Source organism: Sapajus apella, unplaced genomic scaffold (assembly GCF_009761245.1).
Source record: "Sapajus apella isolate SASKATOON/1434 unplaced genomic scaffold, GSC_monkey_1.0 scaffold26, whole genome shotgun sequence".
NCBI classification, from domain to species: domain Eukaryota; kingdom Metazoa; phylum Chordata; class Mammalia; order Primates; family Cebidae; genus Sapajus; species Sapajus apella.
This window is the reverse complement of record NW_022436966.1, coordinates 3078003-3102498: the sequence shown is the minus strand read 5'-3', so window position 1 is coordinate 3102498 and position 24496 is coordinate 3078003. Positions and strand designations below refer to the sequence as shown.

Sequence of the window (24496 nt, the reverse complement as noted above, 5' to 3'; positions counted from 1 at the left end):
ACCAAGAGGTTAAGTGACTTGTCTGAAGATGCTCTGCTGCTTGGCACCAGGGCCATGTCAGGATCCCAGGACTGTCTGGTGATTCAAAGCCCAGGCAGCTGCTTTCTTCTCTCACTGTACAGGACTTTGTTCACCTTGATGTTTCTGGATATCCCTTTTGATTATTGAGCTGAATTTGTGTAAAGTAGGGGTTTTCCATATTCTCATCTTTAACTTCAAAACCCAGGTTCCATTTCACAACCTTTCCTCATGTTGGGTTAACAAGTCAGAACGACTTCAAATGTGCTCTGAAAAACAAAGGTGCCTTTCATTTTATTCCCCCATAAAAAATGAACTTTACATTTAGTATGAATGCTAAATTCTATAGCAATTTGTGTTCAATGGTTATAAGATTAATTCATTCTCTCTCTCTCTCTTTTTTTTTTTTGAGACGGAGTCTTGTTCTGTCACCAAGCTGGAGTGCAGTGGTGTGATCTTGGCTCACTGCAACCTCCGCCTCCTGGGTTCAAGTGATTCTCTTGCTTCAGCCTCCCGAGTAGCTGGAACTACAGGTGCATGCTACCACACCCAGCAAATTTTTGTATTTTCGGTAGAGATGGGGTTTCACCATGTTGGCCAGGATGGTCTCAATCTCTTGACCTTGTGATCTGCTCACCTCAGCCTCTCAAAGAGCTGGGATTACAGGCGTAAGCCACCATGCCCGGCCTAATTCATTCTCATTTTAAAACTTGTTCTCATTAAAAAAAATTTTAAATGTAGCCCTCATTCCCTATAGGCACATATACAAATATAAAAAATATATGTATATATTTATCTTTAATATATTAAACTCAAATGGTAATGAATATTGATTATGGTTCCTGTGCTTATATACAGATGAAAGAATGTATATGATAAAACCCAAATGCTCCATGTACCAAGTTATTGAATATACCATACGCCCTGCAGTATCAAGCAGTAACTCTCACCGTTAACATTTCAGCTTCCTTCAGCAGCACTGACTGTGGCTTTCTGTGGGTCAGAGAGCATGTGAGGAGACTCAGGAGGCCCACCTTCCCTTCTGGACAAGTGACCAGGGAAACCAGGGCCGTTCCACTGCATGGCCTTGATGTGACACTATAGCTTCAAACTTCTCATTCTGTATGTGCAAAATTTTGCAGTGATTTGGCGTAGAAGTCTGGGTAGGAGGGATCTTCTAGGACATCTTTGTAGAAAGACCTAGGACCACTATGGGAGACTCTGTGAAGCCTCTACTTCCAATTTGTTTTGGTTCTGACGGCTTCTAACCTCTTTATATGCCTTTGTTTGCCTCCATAGTACCCTCTGAAATTTTCTAGAATCCCCTATATGAGAACACACTACTCACCCAAGCACACACCCCAAAAAGGAAAATGCTAACAACAGTGTAGCCAGCTTTCAAAACAAATAAACTAAAATCTACTCAGCAGCCTCACCCACACTCACCAGTGCCATAACAATGACGTATCTAATGCTGGTAAACAAATGCTTAAGGAGGAACTGATCTTCAGAGCAAGAAGGGAATCTTAGTGATGAAGGAAAGGAGCTCTAGAGAGGTGACTTCCTAAGGCTGGGACTTGAATCTAGGCCTCTGAACTTCCCACTCAGGACCAACTCGTGCATATGCTCTACATTAGTACAAATCTGATTTTTTTCTCCTTTTCTAAATGCACCATTGTTGCTATAACAGATGACCACAAATTTAGTGACTTAAATTACCCACACATATCTCATAGTTCTGGATGTCAGAAGTCTGAAATGAGTCTTATGGGGCTCAACTCAAGGTGCCATCACTATGAGGGCTGGTTCCCTCTGGAGATTGTAGGGGAGAATGTTTCATCTTTTCCACCTTCTAGAATCTGCTTGGATCCTTTGATTTGAGGCTGCACCACTCCAATCTCTGCTTCCCTCATCACATCTTCTCTTCTGTTTGTGACCCTCTTCCCATCCTCTTATAAGGGTCCTGTGATTACCCTGGGCCCACCCAGATAATTCAAGATACTCTTCCCATTTCAAGGTCCTTAACCCCATCTACAAAGTCCCTTTTGCCATGTAAGGTAACAGAGTTTCTGGAGGTATGAGGTAGACATCTTTGAGGGACCACAATTCAGCCTTTTGCACCAAATAAAAAGAAGCTCCTTCTGTTTGTTCAATCATCTGTTTGTTGTCTGTAGAAAAAATGTTTTTCCTGTTTCATGTCCCTTCTAAAATGCAAAACAAGTTAGAGAAGTAGGAAGAGGAAATCTGCACTTTTTGTTCATACAATTATAAGCCAAGGGCCAATACAAGTCAGAAATTCAAGCAAATCTCTATGTCCACACAAACGTAAGTAGGTGTGCCATGGCAAAACTGTAAATGAGAAATTTGGCCCCAAATCCAAAGTAACTTGAAAGATACAAACTTGAAAAACCTTCATCAAAATGGGGAGAAAAAACACCCCAACAATAAACCACCAAATGCATCATTGCCAATTACATGTATGCTCATTCAAGCCTCTGCCGGTGACTTGAGCACAAGATGTTCTCTGTGGTCCAATAACATTGACACAGGCCCTGCTCATCCATTCCAACACAATGAGAACCCTTCCCCAGCATCTCTTATAATCTCAGTGCTTGGCGTTTTCCTGATAAGTATCTGGCTGCAGTGAACACTAAGCTAAATTTTGGCACAAATTCACCCATGCTTATTTCCTTAGGATAAATTTTTAGGTGTTATTTCTGGGCCAACAGACAAGCAGGGCTTATTTTTCAGCCTTATAAGTATTATCAAATGGCTCTCATAAACGCTGTACAATTTATACACCCAACAAGTCTCCAACCTTATCTGCTTTGTGTGCCAGCGCTTATTTTTATCTTCACTAATTTGAGCAATGAAAATGCTATCTTATTAATTTGCATCTCTTTGATGACTAGTAAGGCAGGACATCTTTTCCATGTCTATTGGCTATATGCAGTTTTTTTTAGTGACTTGCATATTCCAATAATTTGCTTATTCTCTTACTGATGTGTTAAAATTGTTGTTATTGGTGTGCCAGTGTAGTTTACATATTAAGGATATAAATCCTCTTTAGGATTCAAACACTAGCAAATATTGCCTATGGATTTTATTACAGTGGTTTTCAGGAGAGGTTCAGAAAATTATAATTTTTATGTATCTATTTTTCTTTGTGGTTTCTGTCTTTAGTGTTCTGATTAGTCCTTTTGTGTAAGCTATATAAATATCCACTTATTTCTTTGGAGACATTTTATGCTTCCATTTAAAAAGTATTTCCATCACTTACAACTTATTTTAGAATGTCATTATGTTTTTAGATCTAGATTCTTTTTAAATGTTTAACCTACCATCTCAGAATCATTTGCGACATGATCTGCTCCTTCCCCACGGAAGTGAAATGCCACTACTGTCACATGTCAACTTATGCATAGCTGGGTTTCTTTTGGAGCTTGCCATGCTGGCTCATGAATGTGTCTATTCTTGTCCCAGTGTTTCAATGTTTTAATTATTTCAGTGTTTTAATGTTTATTAATATTTGGAGGTGTAAATCCCTCCACATTTTACATCAGCATTTTCTTGTGCCTTAAAGGTGAACTTTAGAATCATTTAGTTAAGTTCCCCCTTATTCATCCAAATCCTGTGGAAAGAGTAACTAGCACTGCCTTGGGTGTCTAAAGTAACAATGGAAAGAACAGTTTTATAACCTTTTACTTTCCCAGGGGCACAGGTCTCTCTCTTAGTCAAATAAATTACCTTAAAAGGAAAGTTTTATGGTATTCTTCAAATAGATTCTGACACATCTTCTAAAGATTATCCCTACTTGGTCTATAGTCTATATTTTATAACTATTTTGAAGCTGATTCTCTCCAGTATATTTTTTTATAGTTACTATGATTATTTTTATTTGAGGGGGATTCTTTAAAGTATATAATATTAAATCATTAACTATAAGCACAATGTTATACAGCAGATCAATAAACGTTTTCATCTTGCATAACTGGAATGTTCTGCCTTTTGAATAGCATAATAATTCCCAATTCCTCCCTCCTGCTCAGTATATTTTTAATTGGTTATTGATAGTTTATAGGAAAACTACTGACTGTTTTCTTAATTGTACACTACTGGCTACTTTTAAGATTTCATAGCCATTTGTGGTGGTTTGTGTGTGTTTACTTGATACATACTTAAATAATTTGTAGAAATAGCAATTTATCTCTTTTCCAACCAGAGGTTCCTGAGCACGGGGCAGCCTGGCTGTGGTGGAGCTCTCAGCAACACTGCAAAGCTGCTGCCACACTGTGTGCGCCTGCAGGTCCTGAGACGGCAGGGAAGGACGTGGTGTTACCAGAGCATTGTCACTGTCATCTGAAGCTTGGGCACTGCTTTCTAGTTGCTGCCATAAACTATTTTGTATTATTTTCTAAAAATGAGACTTTAAGACACATATTGCTTCTCAAATAAGAGTCATTCATAATCTTCATGCTCAAGCAAATCTCCACAGCTCCCTCCAAAATATGCTTCCACCAGAACCCTTTCTTGTTACCACCAAGTTCTTTTGCAGAAAACAGCAGGAAAGGACCTATTTCAAAGGCCATGGACAAAACACTGTGAGCCACAGGAAAAAACAGAATACTTCCTGCTAATATACCTATGAAGATACAGAAAGAGGCAAAAGCTTCAATTGAACCATAACGTCAAACCCGACTCTGCCTTTGTAGGCAGGTAAACCTGAGATCAAATCTTGGCTCTTTGTGACTTATAATTCTGACCTTGGGCAAGTCACTGAAACTCTCTGGGGCTCAGTTTCCCCATGAATCAATAGAGAATGTTACAAAGGTGAAATGGGTGCACTTGGTATGGTGCATAGTGTTCCTTCTTTACTTCCTTCATTCATTTACTCACTCAACAAAATATCAAGTGTCTTGTATGTGTCAGGCACTGTGCTGGGCACTGGGGATCCATTAATTAACTAGACAGACAAAGTCACTGCCCTCAAGGAACTTAAGTCTAATGGAGGAGGCCGGCAAATAATAAGTAAATAAACAAACGAAATCATTGCAGACAGCCCTGCGTGCTATGAAGGAAATGCACGGAGATGTGACGAAGAGCTACTTCCAGAATCACCATACAGGGAAGACTTCTCTGAAATGGTGAGGCACATCTGAGACCCAAAGGACATGAATGAGTTAGTCACTGGAAAAACTGGGGCAAGAGCATTCCAGGGAGAAGGAAGGCAAGTGCAAAGGCTAGAAGTTAGAGAAGGATCTGATACATCTGGGAAAAAGAAAGGAGGCCAGGGAGCTGGGGCATAGAAAGTAAGGAGGAAAGAGGTATGAGCTACAGATGGAGACGGAATGGGTGTTGCCCCCAGCAGGGCCTTGCAAGGCAAGGGAACGCTTGGACTTTACTCTGAGAGTATGTTACTATGGTGGCTGTTCTTGTAGCTGTTGATATGAGGGATGCAGTACTGGGTTTGCTGTTTAAACCAGAAGCTTACACACATTTTTAACTATTTCCTTTGCAACAAAGTATATGACATAGATCTTAACTTAGGAGGCTCATTTTAAGATTGCTAAGCATTTTTGTTCAATTCAGTGAATCTCCAATGTCCACAACCAGACCTAATGCCATGCACAAAATAATGAAAAGCACTTCCTGCACCTATTATATGGGAGGCACTGAAATAAGAAAAGCCTGCACCATTGGTCCCTGCCTATAAGGAGCTGAGCTCCTTGAGCATCTTCTCCTTTGGGCACATTGCATCCCAGCCCTGCTAACTTCTGATTAAGAACCAGCTATGGAAAGGAGGGTTCAGGCTGGTGGGTAGGACAAGAGAAAGTAGCCTCCAGCTTTTGAAAAGGCGGTGGCCTGTGATCTGCTGCTTGACATAAAACTTCCACTGCTGAGAACCTTAGCCATGTCAGACTGACCAGTAAGAATCATTTTACAGAACTATATCATAGCTGTCCAGGCTGAGCAATTCTTTTCATATTTTTTTAAAGCTAATTCACCTCAAATGCACAAATCTGTATTTTTATAAAAGGTGTTCCAGTTATTTACTTGAGGTACTCTTGCATTAATCTGCCTTGAAAATTGTTAGACACAAGAGGAAAAATAATTAAAAACAGCTTATTTCAGTATTAACTCTTAGCTCTGCCAATGGAAGAAAGCCAATGTGGTATTTTTATAACCAAATAAAACTGACCGTTGGTACAATTTCCAGTTTACATAACAGTAGCATTCCAAGAGCTTGTTTGCAAATCATTTGGTGAGAACTCAGAATCTACAAGAAACGGAATATTATAAAAAGTGGGTGAAAGAGCTTGACCATCTCACAAAAGCTGGTCTTGCCTATTGCATACCTCACCTCTCCAACAGAATGCTGCTGAACGTGCCATTCTCAACAATACCACCATGGATAACATTGGGCACACATTTTCCGACAATATGGATTCCGTATGCTGTTCAAGCCATCAGCCAGCAGGCATGGGGCCCCCCCCACAGCCCTGCCTTTCCTGGCATGGGACTAGGGTGACAGGTGGGAAACAGGCTCCAGAAAGAGGAGGAGATGAAGTTGCAGAGGACCAGAGGTGTGAGGCACCAGTTTCAGGTTGAACAGAGAATAAGGGGAACAGGGCCTGGGCTAAGGGTTTTGGAACAGGCTGGAGAGAAAAAAAACCAAGACATGGAATGAGTTTTTTTCTTTTCTTCATCCCTTTTGTTATTCAGATAAGCGGAGCGGAGGGGAAGCAGAAGGGACCACCCATTGACTGGCTATAAAAGCTGGCAGGTACAAATGTGTGGTGGATACTGCCCCTCCTCTCCTAATTTTGTGTATGGCAGTGAGATCATGTCATGCATATATGACAACTTGCACAGGTCTAGTTTGCATAAAAGTCCACACCTGCCAGTGTATAATGGCCAGTATTTGTTCTGTATTATAGTGGACAAATGCTTTTACATTTATTTGATCTTTACTGCCATCAACGTACATGCAAAACCAGATTCATTCTGTGTTTGAGTCAGGATTCAAGAGTCCTTCCCTCTTTTTTCCCTATACCTGTGGTTTTCAACCCTGGTCTCATACGAGAATCCCTGGGGGAGGTTTTAAAGAATACTGATATCTGGATGCCATCCCCAGGCCCTGTAAATTAGAATCTCTGGGGTGGGGCCGGGATACTAGTTTTTTTTTTTTTTCAAAACTCCCCAGGTAAGGCTGAGTGTGGTGCCTCACGCCTATAATCCCAGCACCTTGGGAGGCCGAGGCAAGCAGATCACCTGAGGTCAGGAGTTTGAGAACAGCTTGACCAACATGGAGAAACCCTGTCTCTCCTAAAAATACACAAATTGGCCAGGTGTGGTGGTATACACCTGTAATCCCAGCTACTCAGGAGGCTGAGGCAGGAGAATCGCTTGAACCAGGGAGGTGGAGGTTGCTGTGAGCCACGATTGTGCCATTGCATCCCAGCCTGGACAACCAGAGCAAAACTTAGTCTCCAGAATAAAACAAAAAAACAAAAAACCAAATCAAACAAACAAACAAACAACAAAAAAAACAACTCCCAGGTAATTCTAACGTGCAGTCATACTTGAGAACTCTTGCTCTACTTAATGGTCCTCAAACTTACAGTGAATAGGAATTACCAGGGGAGTTAAAAATGCAGATCTCCAGGCCCCACCTCAGAGATTTGCATTTGGCCTGTGAAGCAGACATTCCCATTGCTTACCGATATACACTCACCTCTACTACTAGGTACACAGAGACCTTCCCCGTCTCCTTGGAGTTAGGTATGGCCATATGAGTTATTTCAGAGAATGAAATGTGAGGATTGACAAGTGACACATATCTAGGTGGGAGCACTCAGCTTGTTGATGGATCCCATTTGCTGATATGGAGGTCTAACCTGAACTATCAGTTTTCCTGGGGAGTGTCCCAGGGCCCACAGTGGACACTGAATGACTGAGAGTTAAACCTGCTGGTAAGCCAGTGAAATTTTGTCACTGCAGTATAACCTAACATCTCCTGACTGACCTCTTAGTCTAAAGTAAACTCTAATTTTTACAAGCATCCTGGGTGATTCTTAAGCCAACAGCCTGTGGCCTGCACTTTTAGAAGTAAGCCCCATGCCATGTTAACTTTCTGTACTTTGCTTCTTTATAAAGAAATTGGTGAGCTGCAGAGAGCTAGTATTCATTTATTTACTCAACGTTTATTTTGGATCTATTGTGTCAGACCCTGCACTCGGGGCTCATTGCTTTGCAGAGCATTTTCACAAGTACAGGGACAGGAGAAAGCACTCAACAGCTGGCTGCGGCACAGTATTGAAGTGCGATTGAGGAAAGATGACCCTGGGCTGGCGTTTAGGGAGAAACCCAGGACTGAAGGAAAGGATGTGAGTGAAAACAAATGTGTTACATGGTTCTAAAACTGTGAAATAATGTAAGCCGCAAAAGTAATTCTATATGCCTAGTAGCCACCTTTAGGATAAAAAGATGAAATTGATTTGAATAATGTATTTAATTTAGGTAAATAAGGTCAAAATAGTGTTATTTCAATACATAAGCAATGCGAACATTTATTGATAAGATATTCAGTTTTGATGCACTAGGTCTTCACAATATGGTATGTGGTATCTATTTCCAACACATCTCTGTTGGAACTAGCCAGGTGTTGAGCACTCCACAGCTGCACGTGGCTGCCATATTGGACAGCGCAGTTCTAGACAGAGCTGCCAAAGGCTTCTCAGGACAACCTCTTCAAGGAGGTACCACATGCAAGTGGCGTGGGCATCAGGAACTCTCTTACTTAAAAACAAAAATATTAACTGAGAATCCTCTCTGGGCCAGATTTTTAATAACATCAGTCTTTGAACACCAATAAAAATACACTGATATTTTAAAATATTGGTATCAGCAAAGCCCTCTCTCCAGACATCCTGGTTCAGGGACTATATCCAGTCACAAAGTTATACTACTCAAGCCAAGTTAAAAAAAAAAAGTTAACTTGTAGTCTTAATGGCAAAATGTACTTTTGGAGAACTCCTGTGGCTTAATGAGTCAATATTTTTTTCCAAGAGCAACTATTTGAATAGCCCTGTAGTACCAACCCTCTTTACCAAGGTTGATCATTTTAACTTGAAATGTGACCAGTAGGGAGGAAGAACTGCCCAACTCAGCTCCTTCCCCCAGTGCGGTAAAACAGACTGTCTGGAGCTGCCTCCACTGTATCCTAAGTTAAAGGGGCTCTCTGCTTCTAGAACAGCCGACCCTGGGCACCCTTGCTGTGAGCCATTTGAGTTCCTTAGATAGGGACTCCTGTGTAAGCTTCCATATAAGCCTGTGGCCTTGTGTAGGCTTCCATATAAGCCCCCTCATCAGATGTATGGTTTGCAAATATTTTCTCCTGTTCCATACGTTGTCTCTTCACACTGCTGATTGTTTCCTTGGCTGTGCAGAGGCATTTTAATTTGGTATAATCCTTTTCTCTGTTTTATTTTTGTTGCCTGTGCTTTTGGAAGTATCTCCCAAGAAAAAATTTTCCAGAGACTACTGTTATGCAGCTCTTCCCCTGTTTTCTTCTAGTAGTTTCACAGTTTCAGATTTTACTTTTAAGTCTTCATCCATTTTGAGTTGATGTTTGTATTTGTTATGAGATGAGGGTCTTAAGTATGTGAAATCATGCATATGTTAATTAGCTTGATGTAGCCATTCCCCAATGTATACATATATGGGCACACGTACACCACATGGTTGTCAAAAAATTTTTTTAAGTATTCTTTGCTTACAATTTTTTTTTGGTTTGCTCTTCCAGGGAAGCTTCTTCAGTGCCCTCAGGAGAGGACAGCCTGCCTCCTTCCTAACAGTATTGTGTTCACAACTCTGGCAGGCAGTAATTTAATTCAGGCAAAACTTTGCAGTTCTATTCGCTGCCTTCACCACTGAGAAGAGCCCAAGGGCACTGACTGTCCTTGGTCCATCTCTGACGCCCAGCACAGCCCTCCGCAGTAAACTCTCCCGCTCACTCACAAAAATGCTTAAACAAGAAAGAGAGAAAGTCAACTTAAATTGGGCCAAAGAGCCCTTCAGTATAATAATATCCTCTTTCTCCAGGGTACAAAGAACTTTCTTTTTTTTTTCTGAGCAGGTATGATTTTCTTCCATGTTGTCCCCCAGATGGTTAAGAATTTAATCGCAAACAGCTCTAGTTCCTCAATTAGGTATACTCTCCATTTAACGATCTAATTATTTTCCATCTTTATACATTTCTAACCTGTACTCCCACCTAGATTCTTACAGCATTAGCATCAAAAGGGAAATTAGGCGCTAACTTTTCCCACATAAAGTGCTATGAATAGTCTCTACCTGTGATCATCACCGCTCCCTGAACCTTTCACACCAAAGGAGAGCAACCTGTTTGTATTTTAAAGAACAGTGTGAAAAGGGCTTCCATGAAGCAAGTGAGCATGTGAGAAAATGACTTCCTCAAGCAAAAGGTCCTTTCTACCTTTCTGGCCTTCAGGTTTTTCACACAGCAGCCCTGGTGGTTCCCTCCAATTTCTCAATGTTCCTCCTGAATCTTGTTGCTCAGAATAGTGCAAAACTGTCCACGTCTCGCGTAAGTAAAGGAAACTACCTCAGGGCTGTGTTTTCTCAGCTGTGGTGCCATGATTCTGAAAGTAAAGCTCGGTGTTTTGGCATCTACTGGAATAGTGCGTTCCGTGACCCTACTTCCCAACAGCCGAAGTGTGGCTTCCTTTGATCTGTTTTTTGTTTATTTTGTTTTTGTTTTTGAGATAGAGTCTTGCTCTGTCACCCAAGCTGGAGTGCAATGGCATGATCTGGCTCCCTGCAATCTCTGCTTCCCAGGTTCAAGCGGTTCTCAAGCCTCAGCCTCCCGAGTAGCTGGGATTACAGGTGCGAGCCACCATGCCTGGCTAATTTTTGTATTTTTAGTGGAGACGGGGTTTCACTATGTTGTCCAGGCTGGTTTTGAACTCCTGACCTCAAGTGATCCTCTGCCTTGGTCTCCCAAAGGGCTGGGATTACAAGCGTGAGCCACCACACCTGGCTGATATGTTCTTTAAGTGTCGAAAATAACACCTTAGTGTTGAGTTATGCGATTGACCCTGTCATGCTGTCATGGCCCTTATGACTTTAAACTCAAATCATGTCCCTGCCACCAATTGGCTCAGGCCATCTTGGTATTTCAGATGCCATTTCTTACTTGTATGTTATTGCTTTCTATCTTTGTAAATCTAAATGAAAAGAATTATAACAAATACTTACATAGGACTTAGTATCTGTGTCCTGTGTAAGCCTGGCCCTGCTCTAAGTGCTTTACATATAATCTCTCATTTCATTCTCATGAAGACCCTGTGAGGTAGGTTCTGCTGTTATCTCCACATTACAGATGGGGGACTGAGGCACAGAGTGGTTAAGACACTCGCTTAACCCAAGGGACATAGTTAATATTTAAATCTAGGTCATCTTGCTCCTGACTTTAACCTCTGTATCATCAAATACTTATGGTTTTTATTTTTAGGTAACTTTTTATCAAGCCAAATATAAATAATAAAAAGGCATGATATCCTCACATGTTAATGAGAAGTGGAAATCAAGCGAAGCATTTGTTCTGACCTAGAGGCCTCATCCTTGGACATACACCAAAGGTGGCTACCAGATGGCAAGCTCTGTGCCTGGAATCAAGCTAAGGAGAGGGAAGACTATGTTTTCATTCCCACCGACTTTGTGACTTTGGAGTCTGATAGGTTTAATCCCCTGTGCTTCATAAGCCTACTGACACAGTCATCTTAAGTCAATCCACGAAAAGATTCTTTTAGGAATCTTTGTGGCCAGATTTGTGCAAAAACATTTACAATAATAAGAACCTAGACACTGCAGAACAAAGTCCATCACAGTAAACAAGTCAGTGTTTGCTGAATAGAAGAAAATGTATACAGGCTGGGCGCAGTGGCTCATGCCTGTACTCCCAACCTCGGGAGGCCGAGGCAGGTGGATCACTTGAGCTCAGGAGTTTGAGACCAGCCTGAGCAACATGGCAAAAAATCACCTCTAAAAAAAACCCCACAAAAAGTAGCCTGTGTGGTGGCATGTGCCTGTAGTCCCAGCTACTTGGGGGGCTGAGTTGGGAGGATTACTTGAGCCTAGGAGGCAGAAGTTACAGTGAGCTGAGATAGCGCCACTGCACTCCAGCCTGGGTGACAGAGCAAGACTCTATATCAAAAACAAACACAAAACAAAACAAATACATATTTATATATACACATATATATGTAAAAGATTCCATAGTTTTGTGATAAGATAAAAAAAGCTTATATATACATACATGCATATACTCACATGTGCGTATGTATATATGTACACATCTGCACATTCACACATGTAGTTATACACACACATACCTGGCATTAAGGTATATGTCTAAATTTTCATGAAATGAAGGATTAAAAACCCAAGAAAGTGGTTTCCAATTTGTCTTGGAGAAGAGGAAGAAAGAGAGTCACACAGTTATTTAATGCAAAGTATTTGTAAATCTCCCCTCAAATAACATCTGTGGGTCTGAGTGAGATGTATGTGTATCTGTATGTTTTTAGAGCATAGTGGTGAGGTGCTTAGAATTCTGCAGCCAGTTACCTGGGTTTAAATCCCAGCTCTGCCACTTTCTAACTAGGTGACCTTGGACAAGTTACTTAACTTCTCTTTGCCTCAATTTTGCCATCTGTAAAATGGAGCTAATAGTAGTACCTTCTTAGAGTTGTTGTAGAAACTAAATCAAGCTAAATGGAAAAGCACCCAGTATATACTCTGTAAGTGTTAGTTCATATTACTATGTAAATTCTATTGTGATTCATAAAATACAAATTCATTTTAAAGTGTCATTGAGTTCTCATAGCAGCTTTTGGTTATATTTATTAATTCATTTAATATAATTTAGGTTGATAGTAAAGGCACAACTACTCTCTGTGGGGTCTCACACAATTCTGATGTTAAAAATGGATTCTTAGTCTGAAAAAGGTTGGGAAGAGCTGAATCCTTGGGAAATTGCCCGCAATGGCAACTACAATGTGGTTATCACTCGGTCAGGTGTACACCTAGGTTTCTAGAGCCTTTCACTGTGCTGGGATGTTTATTTAACAGGATATCATGTAGAAAGCCTGCTAGAAACTGAATTTTATAGAGGCTCCCATGGACTGTTAGGTGATTAATTATATTTCTATTTTTTATACATAGGAGCACCAGAAAGACTCATTTGTGGCAAATTTCATAGCAATAACTGAGATGTTTCAGTTTCAAGATCTTAAAAATACCTTTCTGGACCCACTGTGCAAGGTGGGGAGAGATGTTCATTAAATCCAAGCCTCCAAACATCAAAACGAAAAAGGACCCAAAAAGAGGGATTACCCTGAGGCTGCTAAGTGACAACTAGGAAGGAAAAACAAAACAAAAAACCAGCTTTCTCCTTTTGAACCCCAGGCTTCACTGTAAATAGCACTGAGGCCCTCCATTCTACTTCATCTAATCCATTTTCTCCTGTGTTTTGGTATTTAAGAAACATTTTAGTCAACGTTAGTCAACGCAACCTGGTGATAAAATGGCCAGATGTGTGAACTCACTTTCCATTACACATTCCGATAAGGGAATTGGGCCCTAACTTTCAAGACAGCAAACGAAGGAGGGAGATTCTGAACAAATCCATAAGCAAACAGTGGCAGAGCCTGCTAGTAGGGACATCTGAGCCTGGCTGGATTAAAATAGCTGCAGGTCTCTTCATCAGTAAATAACAAGATGCTCACTCTATCACCAAACTCAGAAGCCAGGAGTTTGGGTTTGCACAGCCAGAAAACAGAGCTGATGTTTTACCAGAAAGCCAACGTGTTCATCATTTCATCACAGTAAAGCCAATGAGAGAGAAGATGTTTGAGGTTTGAGGTGGCCCAAGTTCTGAGGTTTCTGACTTTTCTTTCCCAAAGTCCGGGGTGAATACTAGAAAGTCAGTCCTGGGACACACATATTTCACAGACTCCCAGCGAGCAGCACTGTCTGGCTGAGGTAGAGTGAGATCTCGGGGGATGGGAAAGTGCTGTCCCCTTCAGGTGAGAGCGTCTCAGCCTGCAAGGACAGGTACCACTCAGCCTCGTCTTCCCATCGAGCTCTAACAAAATGTGGTTGATGACTAAAAATGCAGATTTCTGGATCGCACACTGCAAGGGCCCAGGAATCTACATTTTAGCACAGTCAGCAGGATGACTGTTATGCACACTGACATGTAAGACCACTACCACAGGACTTAACCCCAGGTGGTAAAAAGTAACCATAAAGATACAGTTTTGCTTCACACCATACGCATCACCAGTAACGATAGTAAGGGTAGTAATAGCAGCAGCAGCAGCTAACGCTTAGAGTCGCTGCTGGGTATACAAACAGTTCCAAGTGCTTTCTGTACAGTCAACTCTTGTCACATCAACCCTGATAGGTACTACTATTATTCCCTTTCTACAGATAAGGAAGCCAGGCACAGAGAGGTTAAGTATCTCACCCAAGGTCTCACAGCTAGTAAGTGGCAGAGGTGGAGTTTGAACTTGGACTGAATGGTTTCAGAGTCTTCACATTTGAGAGACTGACCATAGACCTGGGTGCCCAGAAAGGCCCAGCCTCTGTTGAAACCTAGAATTATTAAGTACTTGAAATTTCTGTGAAGTGGATCAAGATTTAGGAGTCACGGGTACTGAAGAAGAGTGTGGATGAGCATTCCCAGATCCCTGCGTTAAAGTGGCAATTGCTGGGGCCAACTCATCCAGATAGCAAGGTCCTGTGAGGGCTACTGTGCAGGCCAGTGAGGCCTGGGAGCCAAGCTCCAAAAATGGGTGGCCCGCATGCAAGGCACCGCTGTTTCCCCATGCTCTAGAAACAGCAGTACTGCCCAAGCCTCGGAGACAGCTGCAGTCACTGGACTGCAAGGCCAAGGTAGCCTGCACTCAGCGCACACTGGCCAACAGACCTGCAGGGCAGCCACTGCCTTTTCTTTCTTTTTAGATACTGGAAAAACAGGAATACACAATGCAAATGAAATTCACATACAATATTGTTAACCAGAGATCATTAATGTGAACACCAGATGCCCCGTTTTTTTGCATCCATGTGTATAGCTTATAAGTTTGAGTTACATCATTCAGTTTTATATACTACTTTTTCTATGTATATGTCATGTGCATTTTCCCACATCCTTAAACATTCCGCATCAACATGATTTTGAAGGGCTGTATAGTAGCCTATCTATCTACCTGTTCCATAACTGTTTCCCTCTTGTTGACACTGGCTACTTTTCACTCTACTGGATAATAATCTAATATCTGATTGTTCTGTGAAATAGATCCCTAAGTGCAATAGTTGAGTCACAGGGCATAGACAATTTTTAAGTTTTCATTTACTAATACTAAGGAATTTGGTTCACTATTAATGTTAAGCCATTTCTCAGAATGTTGTGCCCATATCCACATCCATTAGTTTTGTCATTTGCCTTGCCTCTTTCTTTTTTCCTGAGATGGAATCTCACTCTGTCACCAGGCTGGAGTACAGTGGTGCAATCTTGGCTCATTGCAACCTCTGCCTCACAGGTTCAAGCGATTCTCCTGTCTCAGCCTCCCAAGTAGCTGGGACTACAGGTACGTGCCACCACACCCAGCTAATTTTGTATTTTTAGTACAGATGGCGTTTCACCATGTTGGCCAGGATGATCTCCATCTCTTGACCTCGTTATCTGCCTGCCTTGGACTCCCAAAGTGCTTGGATTACAAGTGTGAGCCACCGCACCCGGCCTGCTTTGCCTCTTTCAAAGATGGTAGATGCTCTATTAACTGAGCTTTACTTAAACCAAACCCCGGATTTACCCAATCCCATACTCTCCATTTCTTTACTAAAGTATCTAGACCAATGCCATCAGCATGCAAAAGCTCAGTTAGCTACTCTGGTTTATCAGCCTATTTTTGTTCTCAACAGTTAGGCTGCGTATTTACCAAGAGGCCATTTGCATTTGTTCCCAATATGTCACTGTACTCACTATTGTACTTATGTAACTTAATTACATATTATGTAAATCAATGAAATATCTGTGCATAAGGAAAGAGCTGTTGTTTCTATAAGTAGAGAGTTTTGGAAAAATAAAGATGAACTGCTGTCAAATTAGGAGTGGATAAGGCAACTATAAAGACTAGGGAGGGGTAACGGGGATGTTATAGGTCTAGAGATTTATGGTGCTTACTCTGCAAGTGTCTCATCTCTTATTTATGAATAAATAAAATCTGGAAGTTATAGAAGAAGCAATATGGATGTAAGTCATGCAAGTAGAGTGATGCAGAATGTCAATATATGAATCTATCAATAACTAAAACAAGAGTCACGAGATGGTACTTGTCCTTCCTGCACGTAATGCACTCTGAAATTCTCTAAACTTTTCAATTCCACTTTTAAAAACAGTGGTTGTGACCCATAAAGTGATTCTGTAACTCAGTGTGAAAAGACACCGACTTCATTCCACTCCTTCATTTTATTGATGGGAGAACTGAGGTTCAAGAAGATTTAAAAGCTCTATTAAGGTCTTGCAGCCAGTGAGTCAGAATTACGATTCTTGACTTCATATCCGTGTTCTGTCTACTACCCTGAGCAGACTTTGCTCAAAAGGTACTGACCCAGCACAATTTCCTTTGCAAAAGTGGAAGGTGAAATGAGAATGTGGATGACAAGGATACATCTTGGAGGCGAAAGGAAGAATCCCTTATTCCCTCCTAATGCTCTTCTAAGCATTCTTTAAAGTAAGCACAAATAGGTATATGTGGTTTTATCCCCAAACTAAGACATACCAAGTGTCTTGTGTTATAGACACATATTTGGAGCAGGTGAGCCATGTAGAACACATGAGCCTTCTAATTTTAGAATGACTTCAGCTCCACGTGGGAAAATTCTAGACAATGGAACGGGGAAGCAGTGTGCAGTTCTGAAAAGCTTTTGTTAGGTGAGATGAGCAATAACCAGATCGCTTGCTTGCTGGCTGACACACGTTCTACCTGTTTTCCAAACAAGTAAAGGCTTCAAAGACTTTTCCCTTCTAATCTCATCTGCCTTCCCTCTGTGTACCCCCAGCTCAAACTTGCCACCTCAACATATTTAAGCCCAGAGTCACCACTGAGATCTGATCACCATCTCCCTAAGACAGCTGATAATGGTGACATTCCCCATGAATAACCACGCTGTAAATTTCCATGTTCTTTCACGATCACCTCTGAAAAGTCTCCCAGACACTAAATTAAGCAAGCCTTCAAACACGCCTTGATTCCAGGTGGGTGTCCCTAGACACAGGCCAGAGGAAGGAGCAGAAGTTCAGAGATTTAAAGTGCCGCCCTGAGTACCCAGCTCATGCAAGGCAGCTAGCAGATGGAAGCCTGGAGGCTGGCTCCCAGGTGCCTGAGTAATGTCCTCACCACACCCCCTTGGTCATCAGAGTGAGTCTCATGAAAATATAAGAACCAGATGGGCAGCCTGGGAACAGTGCAACATTTCTCAGGGTTAAGCAAGTAGCCACCCAACGACTTCTTAGCTAGGGTGCATTCTGTCCCTTTTAAGGGGCATTTAAAAGTGTCTTTTGAACATAGGTCATAACTCCTTCCTTGAGAGGGCGTGACAGGTGTGCTAAACTACAGGTGCTGCCACCCTTGTCCTGCCTCCAGCTAATGTTTCTCTGTGTGCTTTACAAATTGACAACCAACCTGATAAAAATATTCCATCCCAAACCATGCTATTGATTTCACTCCCATGGCAATTATTTTCTAAATCATGCACTAAGCAGTCAGCCAAGGTTGCATGTATCATTGTGACACATTCACCACCGGTTCCCATGCTGTCTTTTCTCACCTGCACGGTAGGCTCCTTGAGGGCAAGGCAGAGAAAGCCTGCTCCTTTGTATAGTTCCAGCAACTAGAATCTTTGAACCTGAATGTGAAAAAGCATCTAGTTCCAAGAAAATCAAATACATGTCAGTGACATTCCCACTTCCCTATCTTGGACCTATGACCAATGGATCAGTGCAGTACTTCCTAAAAGCTACAGTCAGCCTTATAACCCTTCCCACCCTGGCTCTCCAAGTCATCTCTACCAATCCATCAGTGTGGTCATGTGAAAAATCTCACGGGCCATTTCTGATTCAAGTCCAATAGAGGAGGAAACAAATCCAAACAGGAACCAGAAAACCAACTTGTCCAGGGATGTGAAAAAACTGAGACCAAATGGCCCAAAACCCATGATCCCTGACCTCCAGCCTCAGGCACCACATCCCTCTGTTGTCTCACTCAAATTGTCTGAGAAGCGTTTACTAATGACAATGCCAGCTTCCTATGACTCTGGCATCATCTGTTCTCCATATTTGGGGATCTAAGAGAAAGGAAGAAACCAACGAAATGTCAAGAAGAAAGGCCAAGAGCAACAATCGAGTAATAAGAACACAGAACTTTCCTTTTCAAAATACACAAGAAAGGCCAGGTATGGTGGCTTATGCCTGGAATCCCAGCACTTTGGGAGGCCAAAGTGGGAGGACTGCTGGAGCCCAGGAATTTGAGACCAGCCTGGGCAACATAGCAAGGTCTCATTTCTAAAAAGAAAAAAAAAAATGCACAAGAAAGCCACATGGGATAAGCCCCATGTTCTTTTGAGCCCATCTGACACCCTTGATTAGCGCATGGAGTTTGCAATTTTCTCTCCACAATGTTCCATTAAAGCATGAGGGCTTCACCCTGAGTATTCCTGTTGCCCTATGCTCTAGTGCTGCCACTCAGGAATGTATCAAAACCTATCTTACATCCATCATTATTTCTCATTCCCATCAACTCTGAAAGTGAGAAGACCTGCAAATTTACATCATGGGTAAAGTCCTTACAGCTTCTGTTCTAAAATTACCCATTTTCACACCTAATTGGTAGGGATGGCTTCACGCCATTTACATTTTTCTGGATGATTTGTTTCTGGATTGATTCTGGGATTGAATAAAGGAGCCCACCAACATCCAGAGCATTGGGAGTTAGAGGCACTCAGATGTGAAAGTCACCCAGCAGAGACATGAATACATTTTATGAAAACAGTGTTCACCTGAAAAGAAATCTAAGTAGAAAGCAAGATACAAAGACGTGAAAGTGAACGCAAATTAGAAAAAAGTACCGCAAAATTAGATACAGCATCATCTACCTTCTATATCTGAGGATCTAACAAAAAGGAATCATCATTGCCCTTGCTGGTGCAGTAATGGAATTGCGGTGATGTTTTAAAAGCCTTTATCTGTTAGGTATGTGTACTAAAGTGTTACGAGTGAAGTGGGCTTTGCTTTAAAATACCCCAGCAAAGGGAAACATTAGAAAGATGAGGGAATAGATCAAAGAAAAATGACAGAATGATGCTAATTGTTGGATATACAGGAACTGATTTCACCATCTCTTCTTCTGTGGATGAAGATTTCTCTAATACAATGTTACAATGTTAACAGAGTTTTACTTATTAAATTAGCCATGAGTACATGGGCGCGTGCGCGCACACACACCCACTTGCTTCAATGACCAGCAGTGAGTGTGGCTGGTGGAGGTTGGTCCCCAGTTTGAGCTGCGCCCACCACAGGATCTCAGCCCTGTGTGGTGAAGACAGCGGGTGGGAAGGGGTGGGAAGGCCTATCAGGGCCTGAGTAGTCCTCCAGGAGACAGGACAGTCACCCTAAAGGACAGAGAGTTAAGCATAAGCCTGATTTAGTCATAAAGCCCCAGACTTTGAAGGCGTGACTGTAACACGGTCATCACCACTGGACTTTTCTCCTGGCCCAGATTCATGTCTGGGTCTCATGGGGTAGGGCAGAGAGTAAGTAAAATTGGAAAGAGCAATTTCATTAAACTTCTAAGGCCCTGGGGTGCCAGTTCTATAGCTCAGTGACCCATCATACAGAGAGCAACAGAGAGGGCAGACGGGTGGCTACCTCCCTCCCCTGCAGACTGCCAGCCAACCCGGGGGGCTTGACGCTCTCTGGTCTTTAGAAGGTGTGGCACTGCCTCTGCTCTCACTACCTCAGCCCCCAGAGTGGCACCGAGATGGTTACAGAGTAATATGCAACACAGCAGGGGTTCAACTGCTATTTTCTGACCACACTCCACAATCAGGGGAAGTAAACCTCAGAGACATTCTCATAGAAAGAAGCTCAGGAAGGAAAGGGGGAGCCGAGTTGTTCACAACTGCAAAAAGCATAGTCCCCTTCTGGACAAATGTATCAGGTCTGCCCACACCTGCCCAGCAAGGCCTGGGGAACCCCAAAAGGCCTAGGCAGGAGCTATGCCAGGCTCTTGGGGAACAGGCTCAAGGGCGACATCTCTGTCAGAACGGACGGAGACTTGGAGGAGGGGTCAAATGACCAAGAGTACCCGCTTCTCCATGACGGCAGTGGCAGCACTTGCCATCATCGCAACCTGTCACCTGACTCAGTGGAGAACTTGGCTGTTGGCCTGCCTGGTCTTCGAGTGGGAAGGAGGAGCAGGAGGAAGGCTCCACCAGAGAGCCGGGAAACTAGGGATAGAGGCCTGGGGAACAGGCTTCCATCTCCCTCTTCTGGCTGAATCTCAAGACCTTTATACTTCAGTTCCACTTAGTTAGGCTTAAAAGAGTGCAGGGAGGGTGAGGAAAACACAGGAGGCTTCTTGGCCTATGGAGATGCCTGGAGATAAGTGACAAGTATCAAAGTGGTAACCCCCAACTGGCCCAGTACCCAGGTTCTCTCAAATGATACCCAGTGTGTAAGTGTTGCTGCAGTGCCAGTACTTTCCAGAGTTTGGGCAAGTCACCAGAGGTCTATCTGTAGGAGGGGCTGAAGGTGAACCTTGGGGCAAGTGCATTCTAGAAAGGGGGTTGGGTCAATTCTGAAATCTGCATGATGGAGTTACTAAGCTATCCTCTTTTTCTTCCCTATATGTTCGTAACTGAGCCCTTTGTGGATGGGAGGCAATTACAAAGTGAAAGAACTGCTTTATGGGAATCCTGGTAGACCCTGGACTCCAGAAGCACTGCTTTGTATGGACACACTCACACCCTTCCACCTCCAGCCCCAACAAAGCACGACATAGAGTGGGAGAAGCATTTTCTTCTGTGTCGTCATGGACAACCAAGTGTCTGAGGCACCTTCAGGTGCATCAAGGATAACAGTAGCAAGGCGGGCTGGTGGGGCTGCAGCAGCAGTGGCACCCAGTGGGACTAGGAGTGTCGCCTCCAGTGGGTTTGGAGGGAAAGGCCTGGAGAACAGCAAGGTACCAGGGACACAGTGTGGCTGCCTAGAAAATTTATGAGTAGATAAGAAACCCAACCCCTCCCACCGGAACCTCCCTGAAATAACTATGGAGACACAGCAGGAGGCTAGTGCAGTGACAGATGGGAGCAGAAGTTAGTGAGACACACTCCATGCTAACCATGGAGTGGTGGGACTGGCGCGCTCACACACTGCTGGTAAAAATCGGCACCCTTCACTCGGAAAGCTGTCTGGCATTTGTATCAAGAGTCATAAATCTGTATTTATTCCTGCTTCCGGAGATGCATTCTGAGGACGGAATCCAAGAGGAGGAAAAAGCTTCTAGGCATGAAGAGGTCGTGTCATAACTTAAGAAACTAGGGATACCATAAATATCTAATGGGGAATGTTTCATGAAATCACGCATGCTCACTTTAGTGGGACAGCCTGACATTGTAAGAGAGCAGATTTCAAGACTGCAGCAACATGGAACAACGGACAGCCCCAACATTTGAGCTTAAAGAGCAGGAATCCACATTGTTTCCTCACCAAGACTAACCGTATAAAAATATGAACACACATGGACAAAGACCAAAAGCAGCATGCAAATCCGACAGAGGTTGCATCCCCGCAGGGCTGACACCGCTGTGGTCTGCCTCCCACTGGTCCCAACCTCTCCACTATTTTGATCTAGGATCTTAAAATTAAAAAAAAAAAAAAAGCCTTTTTTTTTTTTAAACTACAAGTATCAAAATGCAAACCAGAAAATAACTAAACAAAGGTCACCAGGCAGAAAAGTAAATGGGGGTTCAGGAATAATTTGGGTTCTACTTCCGGTGGACTATCACCGGAGCAGGGAAAACGTGGCTGGCCCCCAGCTCCTGCAGGCCCTGTTCCGGCACACTTGCCCACAGGAATTGTCTGAACAGCTGAGGAGAGACACGGAGAGGAGGCCCCTGATGGTGCCAGGAACAGCCCCCCTTGGGCCTGCCGTTCAAACCTTCCAGTGGGCGCCACCTCACCCCTGAGGAGGGGGCAGAGAGGGCTCTGGGACAGGCGTGTGCTGGGTGGGCAGGAGCCAGGCTCCACACAGCCGCAGGCCCACTCCCTTCCCACATGCCATCCACACAGGCAGGGCAGCTGCACTCACCGCTCAGGGGGGACGTGCTGTTCTCCAAGGCCTGGCACGCGGCCAACACGATACCTGTTGGGTGGAGGAAAAGAGGGAAAAGGTCAGAGTCTGCTTGGCAAGTGATGTCCTCGGAGGCTTAGAGGGCAGGCCCTGTGACAGGCAAAGCCTTGGTAGTTTACAGAGTGGCCTGTAGACAGGCTCTGCGACATCATTTGTGGGTATCAGTGCAGAATAAGCACATGGGACCCCTTGTTAAAAAGCGGGAAGAAAGTGCCCACGGAAGCTCTGAAACGGAGAGCCTTCCACTTCTCCCAGCCTCTCTCTCCATCTGTCATGGTGGTTTTGGCTTTTGTTTTTTCTTAACACCTTACTTTTTTTTTATGGTGGGAAAATATACATAACATAAAATTTACCATTTTAACCATTTTAATTGTACATTTCAGTGACATTCACCCTGTTGTTCACGTCATCATGTTTGCTTGCTATTTACATCATTGCTGTCCTTTGAGTGTGAGGATACCCGCAGGTGAGTGCAGCCCCTCATAGGTGCCCCCCAGGGACAGAGTGTGCAAGGGTGCAAAGGACCTACTGCCTCTGGGCTTTCCTTCCAGCCAGCAGCTGGACCAATGTGCTGTGACCCAGCTGGGGGTTGAGGGGTCTAGTCAGGTATCTCTTCTTTCCAGGAACTGGCTGTCCCACCCCAAGATGGATAGGTGGCCCCTTAAGGGTGTTGCCTCCTCCCTGCCAGGGTGTACTAGGGACCTGGATCGGGGGAGTCAAGCAGCTCACCCCTCTCTAGTTGCCCACTGAAGATGCCATGGAGCTCCCCCTCCAGGATGGGGACAGCTGCCACCATGCCCTATCCTGAGACGCCATGCACTTAACCCCAACCCTTTTTGTGTCCAGGTCCCACCAGGGGCAGAGCACGGCAGGAGCAAGAAAACCTAGGGGAGGCAGGGAGATAGTAATAGGCAGGACCATGGGAACCAAGGCTCTAAGCCCCACCCCTGCGCACACTCTATTGTCCTAATGAACTTCACCTATAAGACACAAATTCAAAGATAAAACTACACAAATTTCAAGACTGCAACTGCAGAATGTTAAACCTCAAGCTCAGGACCCTTGTGAGCACAGGGTCCTGTGCAACGACACAGCTTGCATGCCCATAAAGCCAGCCCTGCCAACCGACGACCTTTCTGTGCCCTCAGATTACAGTACTCAAGGTTTCTGGAAACAGCAGCAACCTTCCAATGAAGAAGGAACCTCTTCTGAGTTATGCAATCAGCATGAGCCACACTAGAATGACTTCCCAAAACTGAAATGCAAAAAGATGCCACAGTCGCCATGCCGAGGGGCTGGGCCTCTGACAGGTTAGCCCAGAAGGCAGATGAATCAAGTCCGCACAGGAAACAAGCAAAGTTCTGTCTGTCACAGGATGGATGAAGCCCCCTCCTCTGCAGGCTGTGAGGGCTCATTGCCCCTTTTCACTGAGGGTGTACACACAGAACTCCTGGCTCTCAAAGGAAAAAACACACTTGGAATAGACAGAGCAATCATGCTCCCTTTCAACCTCTGAAACGAGAAACGTAAGTACTTTAGACTGTTTTTACTAGAGGTCTGGCATGGACCTCCCAAAGACTTTTACGGAATCCTGAGCCAGATGTTTGGGCTGGAGCTGGAGGTAGGGCAGGGGGATGGGGAGAGAAAATCAGCAAAATCACACATCTTCCCTGTGCAATTCCTTCCTGCTGGCCAATAGATGCTATTTTTGGAAGCAAGGCTCCCAGGGCTCCTCTGTCACCCACTCACAAGTGTTAAAACAAGGCATCCCCATTCAAGCTGGGAAAAGTCAGTGGTTCTCGAAGCTGCTCTGACTTTGTTGGCACTGCCACAAACCACTCTGGGCTAAAGTCAGCCAGTGACCCATAATAGTTAGTGTCCAAAGATGACATTGGGGGTGCTTTGCATACTCTGAGGGGAAGCGTGGCTGGCCTGTCACAAGCTGCCCCTGAACTAATGAATTATCTTCATGCCCTGTT

The 24496-nt window shown here is 43.6% G+C and overlaps 1 protein-coding gene across 2 annotated transcripts in view; it reads right to left on the bottom strand.

Moving 5' to 3' along the window:
• Positions 1-24496, bottom strand: part of TGFA (transforming growth factor alpha) — a 103849-nt gene that overhangs the window by 44555 nt on the left and 34798 nt on the right. For both annotated transcript variants that reach the window (XM_032291820.1, XM_032291821.1), the window contains exon 2: positions 22476-22529. In XM_032291820.1, the coding sequence (XP_032147711.1) occupies positions 22476-22529 (54 nt within the window). The remainder of the gene's footprint in view (positions 1-22475; positions 22530-24496) is intronic.